This window comes from Glycine max, chromosome 6 (assembly GCF_000004515.6).
Source record: "Glycine max cultivar Williams 82 chromosome 6, Glycine_max_v4.0, whole genome shotgun sequence".
NCBI lineage: Eukaryota > Viridiplantae > Streptophyta > Magnoliopsida > Fabales > Fabaceae > Glycine > Glycine max.
Window position 1 is genome coordinate 15,344,831 of NC_038242.2, and position 23,482 is coordinate 15,368,312.

The 23,482-nt window shown below is 41.4% G+C and overlaps 1 protein-coding gene across 3 annotated transcripts in view; it reads right to left on the minus strand.

Moving 5' to 3' along the window:
- LOC100778359 (HEAT repeat-containing protein 6) overlaps positions 1-23,482 on the minus strand; it is a 91,648-nt gene that overhangs the window by 52,447 nt on the left and 15,719 nt on the right. For all 3 annotated transcript variants that reach the window (XM_006581858.3, XM_041016580.1, XM_041016579.1), the window contains exons 10-11: positions 17,401-17,554; positions 17,189-17,276 (exon numbers count right to left, since the gene is read on the minus strand). In XM_006581858.3, the coding sequence (XP_006581921.1) occupies positions 17,189-17,276; positions 17,401-17,554 (242 nt within the window). The remainder of the gene's footprint in view (positions 1-17,188; positions 17,277-17,400; positions 17,555-23,482) is intronic.

Here is a 23,482-nt window from a genome sequence, read left to right on the forward strand (position 1 = left end):
ACCCCATCCCTGGGCACACTGGAATACCCATTACAAAAAGTATCTATGGTCTAATCCCTCCGCTGTACAAGAATCCAGATATAATATTACTGGCCCAAAAGTGGAACGGCAGCTCAAATTCGTTATCTAAATATCTAAGCCACATCCAGCAGAAGAAAATTGCATCCTCCAACACTTTCTGTCCATTAAAATCCTCATTTGAGAATACAATTCTATTTGTGATTCCAAATGCACCATGTGAGGGCAGCCCACCAAATCCGCCATCTGTTTTGGACTATTCCTGATGCCTTACAGTATGAATGTTGTAGAAAGTGTTCCCTAGGTGATGCAAGGAACACAGTTACAACTTCTGTCCATGCAAGGCTTTCCCACCATAAAGACATTATCCTTTGGCAGCCAAAAAATGTGTAGGATGCTTCCTCCTCATGATTCGAACAAAACAGGCAATGGTAATCATCTAGCTGCACTCCTTAGGTTTGCTCTTGTGAGTAGTCTATCCCTAACCAACCTCCAAACAAAGTGTGCTACCTTGCTTGGAATTTTCATTTTCCAAATTAGTGTGAATGCCCCATCTTCATTCTCATCCGCCACAACATCATTAAGCAAATGATATCCACTTTCATCCCCCTTCCAAATCCATGTCCCGTTGATTAGGCTGAACCCTCAACTCCTCAATATCCTCCATAAAGCTAGCAACTAGCTCCATCTCCCCTTCCAATATCAGTCTCCACCACTCAAAATTCTATTCCCACGATTCCCCCATCTCAAAGCCCATTTGTTGAATAGTGTGATGTTTCTGTTGAGATATACAATATAGTCTCTGGTACTTCTCCATCAAAGATAACCCCTCCTCCCTCCACCTATCTTCCCAAAACTTTATCCGTGACCCACTTCCTATATTCCACTTCACACCTTCATTGAGCCACCCACCTTCCTCCTCCAAACTGCACACAAAACACAAGTCCCACCAACATATTGACTCCTTGTGGTTCCTCCTCGCTTCATCTAAGTTTCCCCATCTCCCATACTTTGACTCCAAAATCTTTGCCCATAAATCGCCAGCATGATGAAACAGGTTCAAACGCCAATTACCGAGTAATGCTCAGTTAAAACACGCAAGATCCTGCACCCCTAGACCACATTTCTTCTTAGGGAGACATATTGTGTCCCACTTCACCCACACCAACTTTTTTTGCCCCTCTCCTTCACCCCAAAGAAATGATCATTGTAGCCACACCAACTTACCCACCATCTTCTTAGGTACCCTGAAAAAGGAAAAGGAAAAAAAAAATAGGCATTGAGTTAAGGACTACCTTTATCAAAGTCACCCTTCCCCCAAAAGATAAGTCTCTTAGTTTCCACTTTGAAAGTTTTCTCTCGCACTTAGAGATAATCCGATCCCATATCTCACTACGCCTTGGGTTTTCCCCTAAGGCAATTCCCAGGTAAGAAAAAGGCAATGACAAGAGTCTACAGTTAAGGTATCTCACGACGAACTTAACCCATTGATCTGATCTCCCAAAGGCCCCAAAACTGCTCTTAGCGAAATTTATTTTGAAACCCGACACCAACTCAAAGCTCCTTAACATTGCTTTGATTGCCTTCACATTGGACCTGGTTGCTTCACTAAAAAATACCGAGTCATCAGCATATTGGAGAATGCTAATTTCCAACCCATCTCTACCTACCAGGAAACCTTTGAACAAATTTTTCTTTGGTGTCTCCCTCATTAAACTTGTCAAGCCTTCAGCAACAATGTTAAATTAGAAAGGGGTTAATGGATCCTCCTGCCTAAGTCTTCTTTGAGGAGGGAACTCATTTGTGGGACATCCATTCACCAAGACTGAGACAAAAGAAGACTTCAGACACCCATCAATCCACATCACCCATTTCTCGCAAAACCCCATCCGCCTTAGCATATAGATGAGGAAATCCCAGCACACAAAATCATATGCTTTTTCATAGTTGACTTGAAAGACTAAACCACTTTTCCTTCCCAGTTTTGCTTTATCAAAAGCCTCATTAGCAATCACCATGTTGTTCAAGAGATGTCTCCACTCTATAAAGGCACTCTATCGTTCATCAATGATGGTAGCCATGACCTTCTTTAGTCTTCTAGTTAGGATTTTCGGGACAATCTTGTAGATACAGCCTTTTTTTTTGGAAGGCAAAATTATATATATTATTATAGTCAGAAACAGTACAAGGGGTACTGAATAAAGGAAATACAAGGCACCTCTGGTGCCGCCCTCCAAAAAACCCAAGCTAACCCAACTAATAAGGTTATCCCACACAGATTAACCAAAGGATTCCGAGATATTGGAAGACCAGTGGTTAAAACTAGTGTTGAAACCTTTTTGTCTAGCTTTTAACCAAGACCAGGCTAAGAACAATGCATCATCCATGACTTTTAGGGAATCAAAAGGTTTGTCCTGGAAAATCAGGAGGTTCCTATGCTGCCATATGTTACTGGTCAGAGCAACCCACCATCCACAGCATGAACTATGATTTTTCTCTGCTCCAAAACCATCACAAAATTGAAGAAAATGGTCCACTGGAGAAGCTGGGAGAGGTCCCATAGCCTGTATCCAACTCATGGACTCCCACCATAAACCTACTATCCTCTTACAATTGAAAAATAGATGTCCCACCTCCTCTTGCTCTTGGCCACAGAGAGGACAAGCAGTGTCCTGGATGATCACCCTTCTTCTTATGAGATTAGCTCTAGTGGGGAGTCTATCTTTAAGAAGCTTCCAAGTGAAAACTGCAGCTTTTGGGGGAATTTTCATTTTCCATAGTAATGTTGAGGTTCTCACATCAGAGGCTGGGGAAAAGGGGCTTATCAATAATTTATAGGCAGACTTAGTGGAATAAACACCACTAGGGTCAGCTTTCCGGATCATAATATCCTTAACATGCCTCTGAATAGGTATGGAAGTGATCTCCTCCATAAAATTCACAGCTAGATCACTTTCATGATCAAACAAATTCCTCCTCCATTTGAAGTCCCACCTCCAACTATCCTGATCAAAATTTCCCATCATTGAAATGAGGTCAGATTGTTGTTTATTAATGAGAAACAGCTGATTGTATTTCTGTTGAAGAGTAGAATCTTCCCCTAACCACTTGTCTTTCCAAAAGTTGACTTTATCCCCACACCCCACCTTCCAGCACATGAATTGTTGAAAATTGCTTTGATCAGCCTGGTGATAAAGCTTTCTTAGGTCCCTCCACCAGCCAGAATGCCCCCCTTGGACACGAACAGACTGGAAATCAGCCCAACCTCCATACTTTGAATTGATAATCCTAGCCCATGGCTGCTGCTGGTCAGAAGCTAAGGCCTATATCCATTTGCCCAACAAAGCTGTATTGAATTTAGAGATGTCTTTTATCCCTAGACCCCCTCAGACTTGGGCAGGCAGACAATCTCCCATTTCACCCAAGGAATTTTCTTATGATCTTGGTCTCCCCCCCACAGAAAATTCCTTTGCAAGGCCACCAATCTATTTACTACCTTTTGAGGAATCTTGAAGAATGATAACAGATATATTGGCAGAGCATTGAGAACTGAGTTAATTAGAGTGATCTTCCCTCCCATTGATATGTTTTTCTGAGCCCACTTAGATAGTTTAGATTCACATTTTTTGATTAAAGGCTCCCACACTAGACTGTTTGAAGATTTAGCCCCAATATGGATACCCAAGTAGCTGAAAGGGGTTTCCAATTGCCTACAATTCAGGGTTTGGGCTGCTTCATTGATCCAGTTAACAACACCCCCTATAACTCCAAACTGACTCTTGGCATAATTAATCTTCAAGCCTGATACCATTTCATAACCTCTCAGCAAAGCCTTCAGTACCAAAACATTGTCCCAATTAGCTTCACCCACAAAAACAGTATCATCTGTATACTGCAGAATATTTGTGGGTTCTTTTTTCTTTCCAACCCTGTAACTTTTGTATAGTTGTTTCCGGACTGCTTCCCTCATGAGGCCTGTAATGCCTTCTCCAACTATGTTAAAAAGCAAAGGGGCTAGAGGGTCCCCTTGTCTCAGCCCTCTAGTTGGAATAAACTCCTTTTTAGGGCTGCCATTAACAAGAATAGATATGGTTGCTGAATGGAGGCAAGCTGAGATCCACTTTCTCCATTTGAGACAAAATCCCAGTCTGTGCAGCATATAATCCAAGAAGGACCATGAAACTGTGTCATAAGCCTTTTCAAAATCCACCTTGAAGATCATGGCTGGATTCTTACTCCTACAAGCTTCCTCAACCACCTCATTAAGTATCAAAATACCATGAAGTATATGTTTGTCTTTAATGAAAGTTGTTTGTCTTTCATCAATTAAGACAGGTATGACATTCCTCAACCTGTTTGCTAGTAGCTTAGCTATCACCTTGTACATGCATCCTATCAAAGAGATTGGTCTATAGTCATTGAAGGACTGAGGGTGGTTTACTTTAGGGATTAAAGCTAGGAAAGAAGCATTGCTGCCTCTAGGGAAGCTGCCATTGACATGGAACTCATCCACAAATCTTCTAAACTCAGGTTTCAACACTCCCCAAAACTGTTTAATAAAATTGAAGTTAAAACCGTCAGGCCCAGGGCATTTGTCTCCACCGCAGCTCCATACAGCTTCCTTTAGTTCTTGATCTGTTTAAGGGAGAATCATATCCTCCATCTGCCTCAGAGTAAGTGAGGGGAACTGAACTCCATCAAGGGCTGGCCTGGAGTAATTCTGCTCAGAAAATCTCTTGAGGAAGAAATTCACAGCTTCTGCCTTCACTACTTCTGGTTGCTGTACCCACCCTCCATCTATGAGGATTCCTTGGATAGAGTTATAATTTCTCCTGAAATTGATTACCTTATGGAAATAGGCTGAGTTGCTGTCACCTTCTTGTAGCCATCTTGATCTAGATTTCTGCCTCAATAGAGATTCATAGGCAGTAGAAACTTCCCACAGCTCTTGTTGAAGGGATTTCCTAACCTTGATCTCATCCTCAGACAAAATTCTGGTAGATGCTATGTCTTCCACTTCATTTAACTTCTGTTGAATTTTCTGGATCTCCTTAATGCTGATGTTCCCATACTCCTTACTCCACTGTTTTATTGTCAATTTTAATTTTCTCAGCTTGTTCTTGAGCAGAATTCCCCCCCATCCAGCTTTTTGCTCACTACTCCATGTCTCTCTAACCAATCTTTGATACCCTTTTTGGTGAAGCCACCAATCAACTACCCGAAAAGGCTTAGGACCCCAGTCTACTTTCTTGGTTTGCATGATGATTGGGCAGTGATCAAAGAAATCCCTTGGGAGGGTATATTGAGAGCTATCAGGCCAGGAAACCAGCCACTGGTCTGAGACCAGAAAACGATCAAGTCTACTCTTCACACTTGCATTGGGTCTTATCTAGGTATATCTACTGCCAACACATTTAATTTCCTGCAGCTCCATGTCAAATATCCATGCATTGAATTCTGAGATACTCAAAGGGTCAGCACATCTTTGGGATAAGCTGTATCCTTCTTGGTTTCTAATACTATTAAAGTCCCCCATGAAGCACCAAAGACCAAGAGGGTTAGATGCCCTCAGCTGTTTCAGTTCATCCCAAAGAAGTCTCTTCCCAACAAGGTCAAAAGGGGCATATATGTTGACCACAAACATCCTTTGATTAATGTTTACACACCTCCCTTCCAGCATTAGATAATTACTGCCTTTCACCTTCCTGTCCACCTCAAATAAAGAATTATTCCATAAACAAAGCAATCCCCCATAAGCCTGAACTGAGGGGACATAATCCCAAGATGAAGATGAATCCCCCCATATGGATTGACAGATCCCTTTATTAAAGCTCTCTTTTTTTGTTTCTTGAATACATGCTATGTCCACCTTATTCTTTAGAATGCTCCTTCTAATGGCGGCCCATTTGATACCCCTCCCCAAACCTCTTGAATTATAAGAGAGGATGATCATATTTGTTGGTGTTTAATGCCCATCTCAGCTGCCATCTTGTTATCTCTGGTGTCCATGTCCTTCATAAGCTCCTGAACCTTCGAAGCATCACCCCCATAGGTCAGGCCCAGATCTTTTATCAGGGCATACTGCATTTCCACTTTCTCTGCTTGACTAGATGAAGTGCAATCTGTTTTTAGGCCTGTAAATGAGTCCACTGCTGGACTCTTAGGATATTGGGCCTTTCCCCTACTGGCCAACACCTCCTTTCTTCTAACATAAACCTTAGTAACAGATTCTTCTGGGCCCAAAATCCTAGGGCCCAATACACCTTCAGGCTCCTTTGGGTCATGTTGACCACTGTGGATATTGACTACGGAGGGCTCCTTTACATGCACATCACTAGCGAGAGATACAATATCCTCAGAAGAAATGTTCTCCTCCTTTTCCCCTTCTGTGCATGTATTTTTGTTCCCAAGGACTTCATCAAAAAGGTCTTTGTGCTGGTTTGCACTGTTTTGTTTGACCTTCACAGACCCCTTTCCATTTGCATGCTGGCCTTCTTTTGACCTTCAACAATGGCATTTAATTCGTTTCCATTGTGGGTGATATGGCCGTTGCTGGGTTCGGACACGTCACCAGGACCAGCGTCTGCTCTTCGGTGGTGGTCAGAAACGTTTGGTTGGTCCACGTCGTCATTGTCAATGACGGACCGATCAGCACGGATTCGACCAATGGGTTTTATCCATTGGTCACGACAGCCTGAAAGCAGACGGTGCTTACCCCAATGGTTGGAAAGTTCACCGTCACAGTAGTCGGAGCCGCCATCTGAGGTAGCGCTACCGAGATGGTGCTCGGGGGAGCTCTCGCCGGCCGATAAAGGAGTGTTTGGCTGTGTCGAGAAAGGGGATGGAGGGAAGCATGTAGCGTTCCAATGTGATTCCACTACGCGCGCATTCCTGGCACATCCTCGATGACGTCCAGGTCATACTCGACCCCGTCGATGGTGGCCACCACCGACTCCTGTAGTCGCGGTCTCCTGTTTGTCCGAATAAGGATGTGTGCTACATCCATCCTCTTACGGTCCTCCACGTACCCATCCACCTCTACAAGCTCGCCAATGTCCTTCAGCACCTTCTCCATGTGTTTCGGCGCCCACACAGTCGACAGGAGACCCCATAGCAAGACCCACGTGAGTCTGTGGTCTGGTCGAATTTGCAGGCTCCATTTCTGAAGCTCCGTGATGGGAGTAGACCCCGATTGTTTCTCCTCATGTATCAGTCGTGCCGCCTTGGAATCGTCCAGGTAGGGAAGAAAGATCCAATCATCAACCCAATAGCAGGGATTCACCTCACCATCTAACACCCATTTGAGCTCCTCTTCCACCCTCTCGAACATACCTCTGTTTTTTAGTCTCCCAACCCATGCTTTCTGGAGCCAGTCATTGGTCTCCATATGGGAGCTCAAGACCACTGTCCTCTGCGTAGACCTTGTGGTGCGTTTAGGGGGTTCTTTCTTCCGATAAGAGCTTTCTTCTCCCTCCATCTCCTCTCTAACTACCTCCACGTAGGATCTCTTCCTGACCTCAGGACATATAAGCTTCGCGTCCTCTTGATTCTCCTTATATGTTTTCTGATTATGCACCACCCTCTGTGCGGATGTGCTATTCTTGTTTTCCCGAATCACCCTCCCCCTGTCGTATCTTGGCCTGTTAACGAAAAGTTTCTTCCCTCCGATATATATGTTGGTGTCAAGCTGTGTTTCCAGTCTTCGTTCGTCCTGGACCTCTGTAAACCTTACAAACCCGAATCTGTGGCCTTCCTTGTTCTTATACTTGGGAATAAAGACTTTCCATACCTTTCCCCATTTCTGAAAAATCTTCCATAGATCATTCTCCTTGACCCCTTCAGGGAATCTAGAGAAGTCGAATGTCGTGACATCTTGTTTGTTTCTCCGTGTCACCTTTCTATCCTGACGTTTGAGGCTGCTCCTATCCACTCTGTCCCTGCTTTCTACCAATCTCCTTTTCCGCCTGTGCTTTAATTCATGCCATACTCCATGGTGAACCTCTTCCTTGGCAGAATCGTGAACCTCTTCCTGTTCTAGACTCCATCTTACATCAACTCTGTTATGATGATTGTATCCTGCATCATGACTGCTCTGTCCTGTAAATGAAGGTCGAGGTTGACCCTCCGCTTGACGTCTTGAAGAAGATCGTCGATGGTATCTTTCTGTCCTTCCGAGCTCTGATTCTAGCACCCTCTCTCTAAGTCGCTTTCTGCCCTCTCTCGCTCTCACTCTGCTCTCAGTTTCTCTCGCACTCTCTCTCTCCACCCTGTTTCTCTCTCTCGCTCTGCTTCTCTCTCTCACCCTGCTTCTCTCTCTCACCCTGTTTCTCTCTCTCATTGTTAGACACAATGATGTCTTGTATACAGATCTTATGTTACCATGGTGGAACTTTTAATTAAGTATTGTTACTCTTTTATTTTGGCTATCTTGCAGAAGTATTACATTTCTCAAAAATTGAAAAAAATCAAGCCTTGTAGATACATTTAAATTTAGTGGATCTTGTACCTTTGGAATAAAAGCCAAGAATGATGCATTACTGTCTTTCGGAAAGCATACATTTGCATGAAATTTGTCCAAGAAGCACAAGACTTCCATTTTCATTACGTCCAAAATTCCTTAATGAACTTAAAATTTAGTCTATCGAGTCCTGGACTCTTAGAACTCCCACAGTCCCACACTGCTGCCTTTACCTCGTCCTATCTGGCCACCAATTTTACATTTGCCTCCTAATTAAATGGTCTTGAATTCTACATCGTCCAACCTTGGTCTATCAAATGATGATTCTTCAAACCTTCTCAAAAAGAATTGTTTGACTTCTTCCCTTGCTCTATTCAGCTCTTCTACCCAACAATTCAACAATATAAATCCCCCTCAACAAGTTTTTGCACCGTTTCCAATAGACAATCATTGGTAGAATCTAGAATTGCAACCCCTCTTCTTTACCCACTTTATTGTTGCTTTTTGCCTCATAATATATTCTTTTAAGTGCGCTGCCACCCAAACTTCCTCCTGCAGCTCCTTCCTCAGTCTGATTTCCTCCTCAGTCAGGTCTTTATCCTCCCCTTTCTTTTCCAGCTTAAGTTTTTGCTTTTCCCTCTTTAGCTTCTGGTGAATAACCCCAAACTGTTCTTTGTTCCACACTTTTAATCTCTATTTCAGCAACTTCAATTTTTCTTTTAATACAAAGCCTCCCCACCTTTGTACTGAGCTCTCTCTCCGACAATCTCAAACTGTCTTCCCAAAGGATTTATCTTGAAACTAGCAGTCAAGAGTCTTGAAGGTCTTCGGACCTCATTCGGCAATGGTTGATTTCAACAGGATTAAACAGTGGTCTATGTAATTCCTATCCAATATGAATTGAGTACTTCTACTCCATTTAGAAAACCATTCAGCAAACACAAGAACCCTATCCAGTAGGCTTTTAACTGTCTCGTTTGGCCTATACCAAGGGCATTTGTGACCTCTACTAGGCACATCCTCAACGTCATGATCCCTCCACCTTGTTCTCTTTGGCCAACCCCCACTCGTTTTGATTGTCTCCTTACACAATTCAAATCGCCGACTATGCACCACAATTTGTTATGACTTGCACTTCTTAATTGTTTAATCTGACTCCACAAGTTTCTTTTCAGATTTACATCGCAAGGGGAATATATATTTACAATAGTGATTTTTTCGCCATCACCTTTCCAAGTTCCATCTAGTTAAATAAATCCACTGCCAATAACCTCCTTCTCTAGCACAAAAGATGATTCGCTCCATATGCACAAGATGCCTCCAGCACTGTTCACTGCTAGATTGGTTGCCCATTTAACCTCAGAATCCCCCCACAAAGCCTGACTCATAGTTTTGTCCACCATTTCCTTCTTAGTTTCCTGTAGACATAACATATCCACTTGCTCTTTTACCACCAATTTCTTTACTGCTCCCCATCTAAAACCCCTTCCCAAACCTCTAATATTATAGGATACTATCTTCATTGATCACCCTCCCTTCTTCTCAGCAATCCATTTTCTTTCATCTAAAACAACCATTTTTGGACAGCAATCCATTTTCTTTAATCTAAAGCAACCATTTTGGACAGCAATCCATTTACTTCCTTCCCAAAGCTAGCTCCCATGTTTTTAGCCAAAATCCCATGTACTTGCAGCCGCCATCATTGCATTACAACTTCTCGGGCTCTTGTATATCGAGCTTGAAGTTGAACCTTCAGTGTTCGCCCCTTTCGCGTAAGCATCCCACATAGCAACTTCTTTTAGACCACTTCCTCCATCCAAAGTAAGAGAATTAGGCCTTGTTGGTTCAGCATTAGCACTTCCAATGTCTTTACGAAGGCTGGTGTCTTCATTAGTTTCTTTTTCTCCTCCTAACACACCAGGACCATATCCCCTTTGTATTTTCTTGTTCTCATGTAAATTTCCATACTGATTGAGGCACATTAGTTTTTAGACCCAAGTTCAGTTCTTCCATTTTGTCTTGGTCAGCCACATCCTCTTCTGAGAGGACAAGTTCTGAGTTGTTGTCTTTTCCAGAAGTAGGTGACTGTCAACACCCTTTCATTCAAGACTGTCTGACTTTTGTGGAGGGCCCTTGTTTTAATTACCTACTTCCTTTTCCTTTCCATCACTTTGTTTACGAAAAAGTGCTTCATCTTCCACCCTGTCTTTCTGTAAACTGTTGACTTTGTCAACCCTTCTTTCCTTTTCCATAGTTGAGAGCTCCTGTCCATCGCCGAAAGCATAACTGACATCTGTCAAGCTTCCTTCCTATTGTGCATGCCCACGTGTTTCAGTGGGCTCTTCCAAGAACGAATCCCGGATTGGGGTGCCTTGGTTGACTGAGGTCAACGTGTTGGATGGGCCACCACCAACGGTCAAAGGATCTTTGTCTCCACCCTCTCTGCTATTAGTACTAACGTCACCTTCTTCCTCCGCTAATGGTCTCCTATCAACGTCCACCACTGCTCTCTGATCTTCCTCTGCCACCACCCAAGATGGTTTTTCACCATCAAACTGCGAGCAGACAAATGCTGCATCTGGCCCGATTCGCTTTCCCCGGCAGAGATCTCCAATGAGTCCAAGAAGTTCAATCTTCTGCATATGCATTTTCGAGAACTATGCAAGTTTCCTCCACAATCTTCACTATAAACTCTTCACCGTTGGTATTCGACGTAACCAAATGGTTGATGAGCAGAGACCAAGGTGTGTTGACAAGGACCATTACCCGATCAAATCTTTGCAGATCTTCCACCTTTTCATCTACCTCGACTACCTCTCCTATGCTTTCTACAATTTTCTTGATGCTTTCCATGTCTCAGGCGTGTATCGAAATGCCCCAACACATTATCCAGACCAGTCTAAAGCCAGTGCGCATTTTTGGACTCCATTTTTGCAAGTGGAACATAGATAATCCATTCTGAACTCTTTCCTTCCATGGAGCTTATGCTTTCGCGTCGTTCAAACCCAATAGCAGCACCATATCGCCACCCAAAGTACTTCGGCTTTATCTCTTCCCTGCCATCCCACATGAGCTCCTCCTCAAGTCTGTTGAATGCTGCTAAGTTTCATAAACAGCCAACCCAAGCCTTTTTCAACCATGCTTTACTCTCCATAGGCACCAACAATGAGATTGTTGAACAAGACTGATTATTTGCAAACTGCTTCTAAGCATTCCTCAACGTTCTTGGTTGCCACCTCCAAGTTGCGTGTTTTCCTCCATTTGCTACCAGTGTTCACGTCTGTCTTCTTCAGCCTCACCGTCATTATTGGAGTATGTAAATACATAACTCTGTAAACAGTTTTGTTTCATAATTGTAAGGGTTGTTAGCTCTTACTAACTGCACCCATCTAGTATTAGACAACAGTGTATATGTTGTAAGGGCGGTTAGTTTTCACTAAACTGCACCCAAGTAGTTACATTCTGTTAGAAGTTAGTTAAAGGTAGTTAGAGTTAGTTTACATTCTGTTAGAAGTTAGTTAGAGTTAGTTGTGGTTATTTTCTCAAGTCAAAACTCTTTAAATACCTTTGTTGTATCTAACTCATTGAGTTTTTCTGACGGAGCAATAATATCAGCTTTATCTTTTTCATTTTCTCTCTCACTCTCACTCTCAAATCAGATCCTAATAAATCTATGCATTAAATAGTTTGATTCTCAACACCTTGAAATAAATAGGGACAGACCAGTGATTAGTGGGAAAATTGATCTACTTATCCCATACTACATCAAATATTGGGTCTATGTGAGTTTGTTTTAGTTAACACATACTAGACAAGACATGATAGTCATTGGATTTGTTTTCATTAGATAATTAAGAGGTAAAACATATCCCATTGTTAGAGTATAAGATAAGAGCTTTCTTATGACAGCTGTCAGTTGAAGAGTTAGTTAAGACTCCGTTAGTTTGTTAGACAAATAGTCTCTTGTACTGATCTGTATTGTGCCAATGTGCTCTACACATAGAGCTCACTTGTACAATCTTTAGAATACACTTTTCAGTTCTCTCTATCATCCTCTGTCTCTCTGATTACCATTCTTACACCTATGTAATTAGGTAATGTATTTATAGTAGAACCCTTAAATTTAGGTAGCCTACACCATAAAGTTCTGCCACAAGGAGAAATTTTTTCATCCCTACCTGCTCTATTACCAGCACATAGCTTACTGTTAATTTGTAAAACTGTATTTTGAATAAAATCATCAACAGAAAAAAAAAAAAAAAACCTTTTGCTCAAAATCTATGTAAACAATACGTGGATATGATTAGTGTTAGGATATAAGGAGAAGGGAAAGATAGTTAACATGGTTAGCCTATTAATAACTTAGTTACTACAGTTAGGATATTTTTTTTTTTTGGTCAGCAAAAATAATATATATTGATATATGAAAAAGTACCAGAGGTACTATAGATACAAGAGTATGTAAGTAAAGCTAATAAATCCTCATATCAGGCTGAGTACAGACTGATAGGAGATTACTAGCCTACTATAAAGCTACAACGATTACAGAACCACAGCTGGTGTCATCCTAGTTTACTGAAAACCAGCTGGAAGATTGCTTGACCAAAAGTTGAAATGTATTGTAAAGTTTTCCTCCATTGCTCTGAACCATGTCCATGCCACAAATAGTGCATCTTCCAACAGCTTACTACCATTGAATGGGGCGTTCATAAAAATAACCTTATTCCTCTGCTGCCAGATGGACCAATTTAGAGCAACCCACCAGCACTTCCACCTCTTGTATATCTTCCCACCTTTCATCCCAATGTTGTGCTGCAAAAAATGGTGCCTAGGATTTATAGGGTATGCCCCCGAAGTCCCTATCCATGATTGGGATTCCCACCACAGATGCTGTATTTTGCTGCATTCAAAAAAGAGATGAGATGCAGTTTCATCCTTAATACTGCAGAAAGGACATAGGCTGTCACTTGTATCTATTTGCCTTCTCCGTAGATTAGACTTAGTCGGCAATCGATCTCGAATTAACCTCCACGCAAAGATCGTGGCTTTAGTCGGTATCTTCAGCTTCCATAAGTCCTTGAATATATCATCCATGCCTGCCACATCTGAAATCCCTTGTAGCAGTCTGTAGGCACTCCTAGAAGAATAATAACCATTGGACTCATGTTTCCATGTCCAACTATCTGCTTCGTGTTGCTGTAATGTGATGTGAGATATGTCTTCTAAAAACCCAACAGCCGATGCTACCTCGTTGTCAAATAGGGGCCTTCTCCACAAAAGATTCCATTCCCAGGCTGACTGTATGAAGGTCCCCATTTGCAGAATTAACTTTTGTTGCTGACTGGATATCTGATATAGCCTGGGATATTTCAGCATTAGTGGTTGCCCACTGCCAGTCCAGCGATCCTCCCATAAACGGATTTTGTCCCCACACCCCACCCTCCACATTGTTCCCTCGTTAAGTATATTATTGAATTGTTGGTCATGGGTCACTGCCAACAAATCCTGCCACCACACTGACTCGTTGCTGACCCTTTTAGCATCAACCAATGATCTCCATCCGCCATATTTAGAAGCAAGTATTCTGGCCCACAGCTCCTTATGTTTATGAAACAAATCCCATCTCCACTTTCCAAGAAGAGCTTTGTTGAAGGTTCTTATGTCTTTTATGCCCAGGCCCCCATTTTGTTTTGAGAGGCAAACAGTTTCCCACTTAACCCAAGCTATTTTCTTTTGCTCCGATCCCCCTCCCCATAAAAACCTGCGCTGGATTCCAATGAGTTTATCTGCTACTTTTGCTGGTAACTTGAAAAAAGAGAGAAAATAAATGGGGATCGAAGAAAGGGTAGACTGAATTAGGGTCACTCTCCCCCCAAAGGATAAATGGCGTTGTTTCCATCTAGCTAACTTCCTCTCGCACTTCCGAAGTATCGGATCCCACAGCTCACTCCGCCTTGGGTTTGCCCCAATGGGGATTCCCAAATATTTGAAAGGCATGGGGAGGATTCTGCAGTTCAACAGTTCAGCAGCCTCTCTAGTCCATTGTTCAGTTTTTCCCACTGCACCAAAACAGCTTTTCGCGAAATTGATTTTAAGACCAGACGCCAACTCGAATCCCCTCAGAATGGATTTGATGGTGACAACATTTTGCATAGTTGCCTTGCCAACAAAGATGGTGTCATCAGCATATTGAAGAATGCTAACTGGGACGCTGTCTTTTCCTACTAGAACTTCAGAGAAATGATTCTTATTAACTGCTTCTCTCATGAGTCCGGTTAGGCCTTCCGCTGCGATATTAAACAGCAAAGGAGCTAGAGGGTCGCCTTGTCGTAGGCCTCTTTGCGGAGAAAATTCAGAGGTAGGACTTCCGTTTACCAAAACCGAAATAGAAGCAGACTTGAGGCAGCCATGAATCCATTGGATCCACTTACTGCAGAAGCCCATTCTGCGCAGCATATGTAGTAGGTAATCCCACGAAACGGAGTCATAAGCCCTTTCGAAATCAACTTTGAACACCAAGCATGGTTTGCGACCCCTTTTTGCCTCCTCTACCACTTCATTAACAGTAATCACACTATGCAGCAGCTGCCTACCTTGTATGAAAGCAGACTGCCTTTCATCTATTATACTTGGCATTACTTTCTTCAGCCTGTTTGACAGCAACTTAGCCACAATCTTATAGGTACAGCCAATGAGAGAGATGGGTCTAAAGTCATTAAGGCTCTGAGGCTCGGGCACCTTTGGAATTAGGGAGATAAAAGAGGCATTGCTTCCCTTTGGAAAGACCCCATTTGTATGAAATTCATCGAGGAAGCGAAGAAAGTCCGGTTTCAAAAGTTGCCAGAAATGCTTGATAAATTTGAAATTAAGTCCATCCGGGCCTGGACTTTTCTCACCTCCACAGTCCCAAACCGCCCTCCTTATTTCATCCTCCTTGAAACTTTCCACCAGCAGCTGACGTTCCTGCTGTCCGACAGTATTAAAGCTAATCCCATTCAGCTGTGGTCTGCATTGGTGGGGGTCCTGGAATCTCTGTTGAAAGAACCTGTAAATCTCCTCTTTTACTCTAGCTGGTTCATCAACCCAGGAGCCATCAATAGTCAATCCGTTCACAGCGTTGTGTCTACGATTATAGTTAATCACCAAGTGGAAGTACCGGGAGTTACAATCCCCCTCTCTGATCCATTTTGACCTTGCTTTCTGCCTCACTAGTGATTCATATGATTGTGCTGCTGCCCAAAGGTCCTGTTGCAGTTGTTTCCTTTGCATATTCTCTTGATCAGTTAATTGCCTGTCAGCAATATCAGTTTCCAGCTTATTCAATTCGAACTGTAGGTTCTGGACCTTCTTGAATGTGTCACCGAACTGCTCAGTGTTCCAGGATCTCATTCTTACTTTAAGCCGCTTGATCTTCTCTTTTAGAACATGACCTCCCCACCCCCCTAGATGCAACTGTGACCAGCAATCGTGAACCATTTTCGAGAAAGACTTGTCCTTGAGCCAGCAGTCAAGAACACGGAAGGGTTTAGGTCCCCAATCCACATATGTTAGGATATTGATTAGTTAGTTAAGGGGTTAGTTAGTTAGAGAGGTTTATTAGATATAAATAGGAACAGAAGGATAGGAGAGAGAGGGATCTTATCATTTGTAGATTGAGCATTAGCTCTTTGTGAAAGGAGAAATCCTTTGTGAATGGGAAACCCTTGGAGGAGAGTTTTCTCTCCTATTTTCTGTTCTTTTTGTTGTGATAAATCATATTTGATGTAGAAATTTAACTATACAAAGGATAACCAGCAAAAAGAAGAATCTTTATTAATGAGAAAAGAATGAAACAACAAAGAAGAATTCTCTATGAATTCTTTACCTCTCACAAAGTGTTCTCTAAAGGATTTGTATCCTTATGTTTTCTCTGAATGATATTGTTACAATTTCTCTGCTTATTTATACTAGCAAACAAGCAACACAAACCTTCCATTATAATTTAGTTTCGTTCTTTTCACATTAATAGAGAACACTTTGAGAGGTAAAGAATTCATAGAGAACTCTTCTTTGTAGTTTCATTCTTTTCTCATTAATAGAGATTCTTCTTTTTGCCAGTTATTCTTTGTATAGTTATATCTCTATGTCAAATACGATTTATCACAACACTTTTCTTACTAGTCAATAAAATTCTTTCTTTTCTTTCTCATTTCAATTCTTGGTTCCTAACAATTAGATATAAATATTAATCTATGATAAAGTTGTTTGCCATCTACTACATCGCTTAATCATCCTTTTGAACTTCATAAGTTCATAATTGCATGATTTTTGTACCAGACATAGTATCATTTTCAATTGTTTCAGCTTTCAATAATACCCTCACTTATAAAATGGTTCATTATGGTTGTGAATTATGATGTCAATATATCCATTAGATAGCTGTTCGATTATAAATGAAAGTTCCTCAGTTTGCCAAACTTTTGATGATTGGGGTTCCCACAAGTAACATTTGTATCAGTGAGAACCTATTCTATCCAACCTCAAGGTATTTCAAATGAAAAAAATAATATTACTGGCTCCAACCATGAAACCATATTTGCACTATGACAAACAATAACCAAAACAGAGAATATTGTACTAATTTATAAGAGGAGAAAAATATAGGGAAAACTTAGCATTACAATTACAGCTACAACGAACACATAGGATAATACTGAAAGCAAAGTAACATACGGTGTAGATAGTATCAAAAGTCTGAGAATCTTGAATAACAAAGTCAGCAATTTACTGTGAGCTTCATGCTCTATTAGGTAAAGAAGACCTACATCAGAGAAAAAAGACCAAAAGTGCAAAATTAAGAAAATAAATGAATAAATCAAAAGCACCATAACAGATGTCTGTAAACAACAATTTATTCAATAAGATACTTCAAATGTTTTAGATACCTCTATGGAGTTCCATTAAAATCTTCCCAAGGGAGCTTGAAAGTGCCATAAAAGATCCAAATTTATTAGATTCCTTATATTCAGCTACTTGCAGGAAAATGGAAGAGAGACCATCCAACATGGCCACTAGCGTGGATGCAGATGCCATGCGTGGCTGTATATCAAAAACAAACTTTTCTTAGCCAGGAAATTGAGAACTCAATAGAACTATAGCACGTGTTTATGCTAGTGGGGTAAAAGATAGGCTGAAGAGAAAGGCTACACAAGTGATCAGCTGCATGCATATGAAAGGAGGTGCAAAGAGAAGAAGCTGGAAAAAGTACAAAAGTGCTCACTCCCGAGAACATGCTAAAAGCAAGTTTGTTAGAAGAAAGTTGAATGACTGCAACATAAGACAGCTGTCATATGATGAATGGAGAAGGGAATTCCAGTATCATACCAGACTTTGACCAATTAAGAGGTTGAGCTCTCATAATATCTATCTGTTAGAAAATAGGTTATTATAACCCTATTGTTTTTTTTTCAGCAAAGATAATATATTATATATATGAAAGAGAGTACCAGTGGTACTGTATTACAGCCATATGAGAACCATACAAATGGTTCCACAATCAGACATACATAGTCTGAGGGAGAACCATGGTATGGATATGGATGAAATTTACATATAGTGGCCAAAAATGTCTGTCCTCTACTAGTACAAAAAACCCTGTCTAATGCTACTGGACCATTGATTAAAGTGGGTTGTGAAGCCTTTCTCAAAGCTCCTAAGCCAAGTCCAAAGAGTGAAAGTTGCATCTTCAAACAATTTATTGGCATTGAAAGTATCATTGGAGAACACTATGCTGTTCCTGTGCTTCCAAATGGACCATGTTAAGGCCAGCCACCAGCATTGCCACCTGTTGATCCTAACACCATGAGCTTGAACATCCATATGTTGGAGGAAGTGCTGTTTTGGGGTGAGGGGGGCAGCGCCTTTTAAATTCAACCATGACATAGATTCCCACCAAATAGGTTGGATTCTGCTGCAATGAAGGAATAGATGAGCTGCATCCTCATCTTTGTTTCTACAAAAAGGACAAGACATTTCTATGACACTTGCCTCCACTGCAGATTCTGCCTTGTGGGTAGTCTATCTCTAACTAGCCTCCATGCAAAGACTGTTACTCTGCTTGGAACCCTTAACTCCATAATTTATCAAAGCAATCCTCTTGGCTTCCAACTGATGATCCCTCCCTTAGTATATTATAAGCGTTGTGTGCTGAGTATTAGCCTGTTGGGTCTCCAATCCACTCCCACACATCAGTTTCTTGTTGCTGAATGACCTTATGTTGAACCTCATCTACATGTCTGCAAATGTCACCTTCTTTGAAGAAACTCCCTTTTTCTCTTCTTCAATGCAAGATTTCAATTTTGTCCAACAAGTTTTACCTATCCCATCACTTGATCCACTATTGTCTCCAATTCATGAAATCCCTATTATGGACACAAGTCAAGCCACTTCTCCAACCAGCCCTTCTTCATCACCTCACACCACTCACCAATATGAGACACACACAGAGACAAAGTTATCTAGTCATATGTCACATGGAGAGTCCTCTGCTTCATGTCCATCACCTTCAGCTATACATACAACGGTTCCAACTGATGACGGCTCTAGGTGGCCAATTGCTCTAAGGAAAGGTATTTGACCTACCAATATTCCCATCCTATTTATAATTGTTTGAGTTATCACCGGGTAATCTCTTTATTTTTCCTTTATTTCATCCATATGGCATCTCATCATTCCTAAAAATATCCATGAAACACTTGATCACCTTAGATGGCAACAAGCCATGATTGTTGAAATGCAGACTCTTGAAAGTAGTGACACATGGGAACTAGTTCCCCTACCTCTTGAAAAGAAGGCAGTTGGTTGCAGGTGGGTGTATGCTACTAAGGTTGGACCTAATGGTGAAATTGATCACCTTGAGGCTCAATTGGTGGCAAAAGGATAGACAAAGATATATGGTCTTGATTATGGTGATACCTTTTCTCCAGTGGCCAAACTCACCATGGTCCGCCCATTCCTTGTTATGGTTGCCATTAGCCATTGGCCTCTCCATCAATTAGATATTAAAAATGTTTTCTTACATGGTTACCTGGAAGAAGAGATATACATGTAGCAATCTCTTGGGTTTGTTGCTCAGGGGGAATATAGGTAAGTCAAATTGTACAGGCTTTTGGATTGAAGCATAGTGAAGCAAATCATTCGGTTTTCTATTGTCACACTTCTCCAGGAAAGTGTATTTATCTAATTGTCTATGTTGATGACATATTACAGGGAATGATGCTGCTACAATTTGCTGGCTGAAAAAGCACCTATTCAGCCACTTTCAGACCAAAGACCTTGGGTGTCTAAAATACTTTCTTAGTATTGAGGTGGCTCAATCACACAAAGGCATTGTTATTTCTCAAAGAAAGTATGCTTTGGATATCTTGAAAGAAACATGCATGATTGAGTGTAAGCATGTTGACAGTCACATGGATCCAGATCAAAAGTTGATGGCAAAACAGGGTGAACCCTTCAATGATCTTGAGAGATATAGCAAACTAGTTGGGAAACTCATTTATCTTACAATCACTGGACCTGACATATCTTTTGCAGTTGGGGTAGTTAGTCAATTTATCCAAGCTCCTCACACTAATCACTGGAATGTTGTAATTCACATTCTTAGGTACATTAAAAGGGCTCCAAAACAAGGATTGTTGTATGAAGACAAGGGAAACACCCATGTTACTAGGTACTGTGATGCTGACTGGGCAAGCTCTCCTACAGGCTGGCGCTCTACTACTAGATTTTTTTTTGGAAGGCAGAAATATATATATATATATATATATTATAGGCAAAAACAATACAAGAGGTACTGGATAAACAAAATACAATGCACCAATGGTGCTGCCCTCCAAAAACCCAAACTAACCCAACTAAAAAGGTTACCCCATACAGGTTAACCAAAGGATTCCGAGATATTGGAAGACCAATGGTTAAAACTGATGTTGTGTCCTTTTTGTCTAGCGTTTAACCAAGACCAAGCTAAGAACATAGCATCTTCTATGACCTTCTGCGGCTGAAATGGTTTGTCCTGGAAGATGAGAAAGTTCCTGTGTTTCCATATGGTACTTGTCAAAGCAACCCACCATCCACAGCAGTTACTATGGTTTTTCTCTGCTCCAAATCCATCACAAAACTGAATAAAATGGTCCAGTGGAGAAGCTGGGAGAGGTCCCATGGCCTGGATCCACCTCATGGACTCCCACCAAAGCCCTATTATCTTCTTGCAATTGAAAAAGAGATGCCCTCCCTCCTCTTGTTCTTCACCACATAGAGGACAGACATTATCCTGAATGATCACCCCTCTCCTTGTGAGATTAGCTCTAGTGGGGAGTCTATCTCTTAAAAGCTTCCAAGTGAGCACTGCATCTTTTGGAGGAATTTTCATTTTCCATATTAATTGAGAGGTTCTCCCATCCATGGCTGGTGTAGAAGGGGTTATCAATAATTTATATGCAGATTTAGTGGTATACACACCACTAGGATCAGCTTTCCATAACATGACATCCTTAACATATCTCTGAATATGAATGGAATTAATCTCCTCCATAAAATTCACAGCTTGATCACTTTCATAGTCAAAAAGATTCCTCCGCCAATTGAAGTTCCATCTCCATCTATCCTGGTCGAAATTTCCCATCATTGAAATGAGATCAGCTTGTTGTTCACTGATAAGAAACAGCTGGTTGTATTTCTGTTGGAGATTATAATCCTCCCCTATCCACTTGTCCTTCCAGAAATTTACTTTATCCCCACATCCCACCTTCCAGCTCATGCATTGCTGGAAAATGCTCAGATCAGCCTGATGGTACAACTTTCTTAGGTCCCTCCACCAACCAGAATGCTTCCCTTGGACATGAGCAGACTGCAAGGCAGGCCAACCCCCATACTTTGAATTGATAATCCTAACCCATAGCTGTTGGTGGTCAGAAGCTAAAGCCCATATCCACTTTCCCAACAAAGCTGTGTTAAATTTTGCAATGTCTTTTATCCCTAGGCCCCCCTCAGACTTGGGTAGACAGACAATGTCCCATTTCACCCAATGAATTTTCTTATTATCTTGGTCTCCTCCCCACAGAAAATTCCTCTGCAAGGTCACCAATCTGTTTATTACCTTTTGAGGGATCTTGAAGAAAGATAACAGATATATTGGCAAAGCATTAAGAACTGAGTTAATAAGAGTGATTTTCCCTCCCATTGATATGTTTTTCTGAGCCCACTTAGACAGCTTAGCCTCACATTTTTTGATTAGAGGTTCCCACACAAGACTGTTTGAAGATTTAACCCCTATAGGAATACCCAAACTGGCTCTTGGCACAGTTGATCTTCAAGCCTGATACCATTTCAAATCCTCTCAGCAAAGCCTTCAAAGCCACTACATTGTCCCAATTAGCCTCACCCACAAAAACAGTATCATCTGCATACTGCAGAATATTTGTGGGTTCTTTTTGCTTTCCAACCCTGTAGCTTTTGTATAGATGTTTCCGGACTGCTTCCCTCATGAGGCCTGTAATACCTTCCCCAACTATATTAAAGAGCAGAGGGGCTAAAGGATCCCCTTGTCTTAGCCCTCTAGATGGACAGAACTCCTTTGTAGGACTGCCATTAACAAGAACAGATATTGTTGCTGAGTGGAGGCAAGCTGAGATCCATTTTCTCCAAATGTTACAAAAACCCATTCTATGCAGCATATAATCCAAGAAGGACCAAGAAACTGTGTCATACGCTTTTTCAAAATCCACCTTGAATATCATTGCTGGATTTTTACTCCTAACAGCTTCCTCAACCACCTCATTAAGAACCAAGATACCATGAAGTATATGCCTATCTTTAATGAAAGCTGTTTGTCTTTCATCAATTAAGACAGGTATGATATTCCTTAACCTGTTTGCTAGTAGCTTAGCAATCACCTTGTACATGCATCCTATCAAAGAGATTGGTCTATAGTCATTGAAGGACTGTGGGTGATTTATTTTAGGGATTAGAGCTAAGAAAGAAGCATTGCTGCCTCTAGGGAAGCAACCATGGACATGGAACTCATCCACGAATCTTCTAAACTCTGGTTTCAACACACCCCAAAAATGTTTAATAAAATTGAAGTTAAAACCGTCGGGCCCAGGGCATTTGTCTCCACCACAACTCCACACAGCTTCCTTTAATTCCTCATCTGTGAAAGGAAGAATTAGATCCTGTCTCTGCCTATGAGAAAGGGAGGGAAACTGAACTCCATCAAGGACTGGTCTGGAGTAATTTTGTTCAGTAAATCTGTTTAGGAAGAATTTCACAGCTTCAATCTTCACTGCTTCAGGTTGCTGTACCCATCCACCTTCTGAGAGAACACCTTGAATAGAATTATAATTTCTCCTGGAATTTATTACCTTATGGAAATAGGCTGAGTTGCTGTCCCCTTCTTGAAGCCATCTTGATCTAGATTTCTGCCATAGAAGAGATTCATAAGCAGTACAAACTTCCCACAGCTGTTGTTGAAGAGATTTCCTAACTTTGATCTCATCTTCAGACAGGATTCTGGTAGATGCTATGTCTTCTACTTCATTTAATTTTTGTTGAATTCTGTGAACCTCCTTAGAGTTGATATTCCCATACTCCTTACTCCACTGTTTGATTGCCAATTTTAACATTCTCAGCTTGTTCTTAAGCAGAATTCCCCCCCATCCAGGATGATGCTCAGCACTTCAAGTCTGTCTAACCAGTCTTTGATACCCTTTTTGATGAAGCCACCAATCTGCTACCCGAAAAGGCTTAGGTCCCCAATCCACTTTCTTAATTTGCAATATTATTGGGCAGTGATCAGAGAAATCCCTTGGGAGGGTAAAATGAGAACTATCAGGCCAGGATAGCAGCCACTGTTCAGATACCAAAAAACGATCAAGTCTACTTTTCACCCTTGCATTAGGTCTTATCCAGGTATAGGTACTGCCGACACATTTTATTTCCTGCAAATCCATTTCAGATATCCAAGTGTTGAAA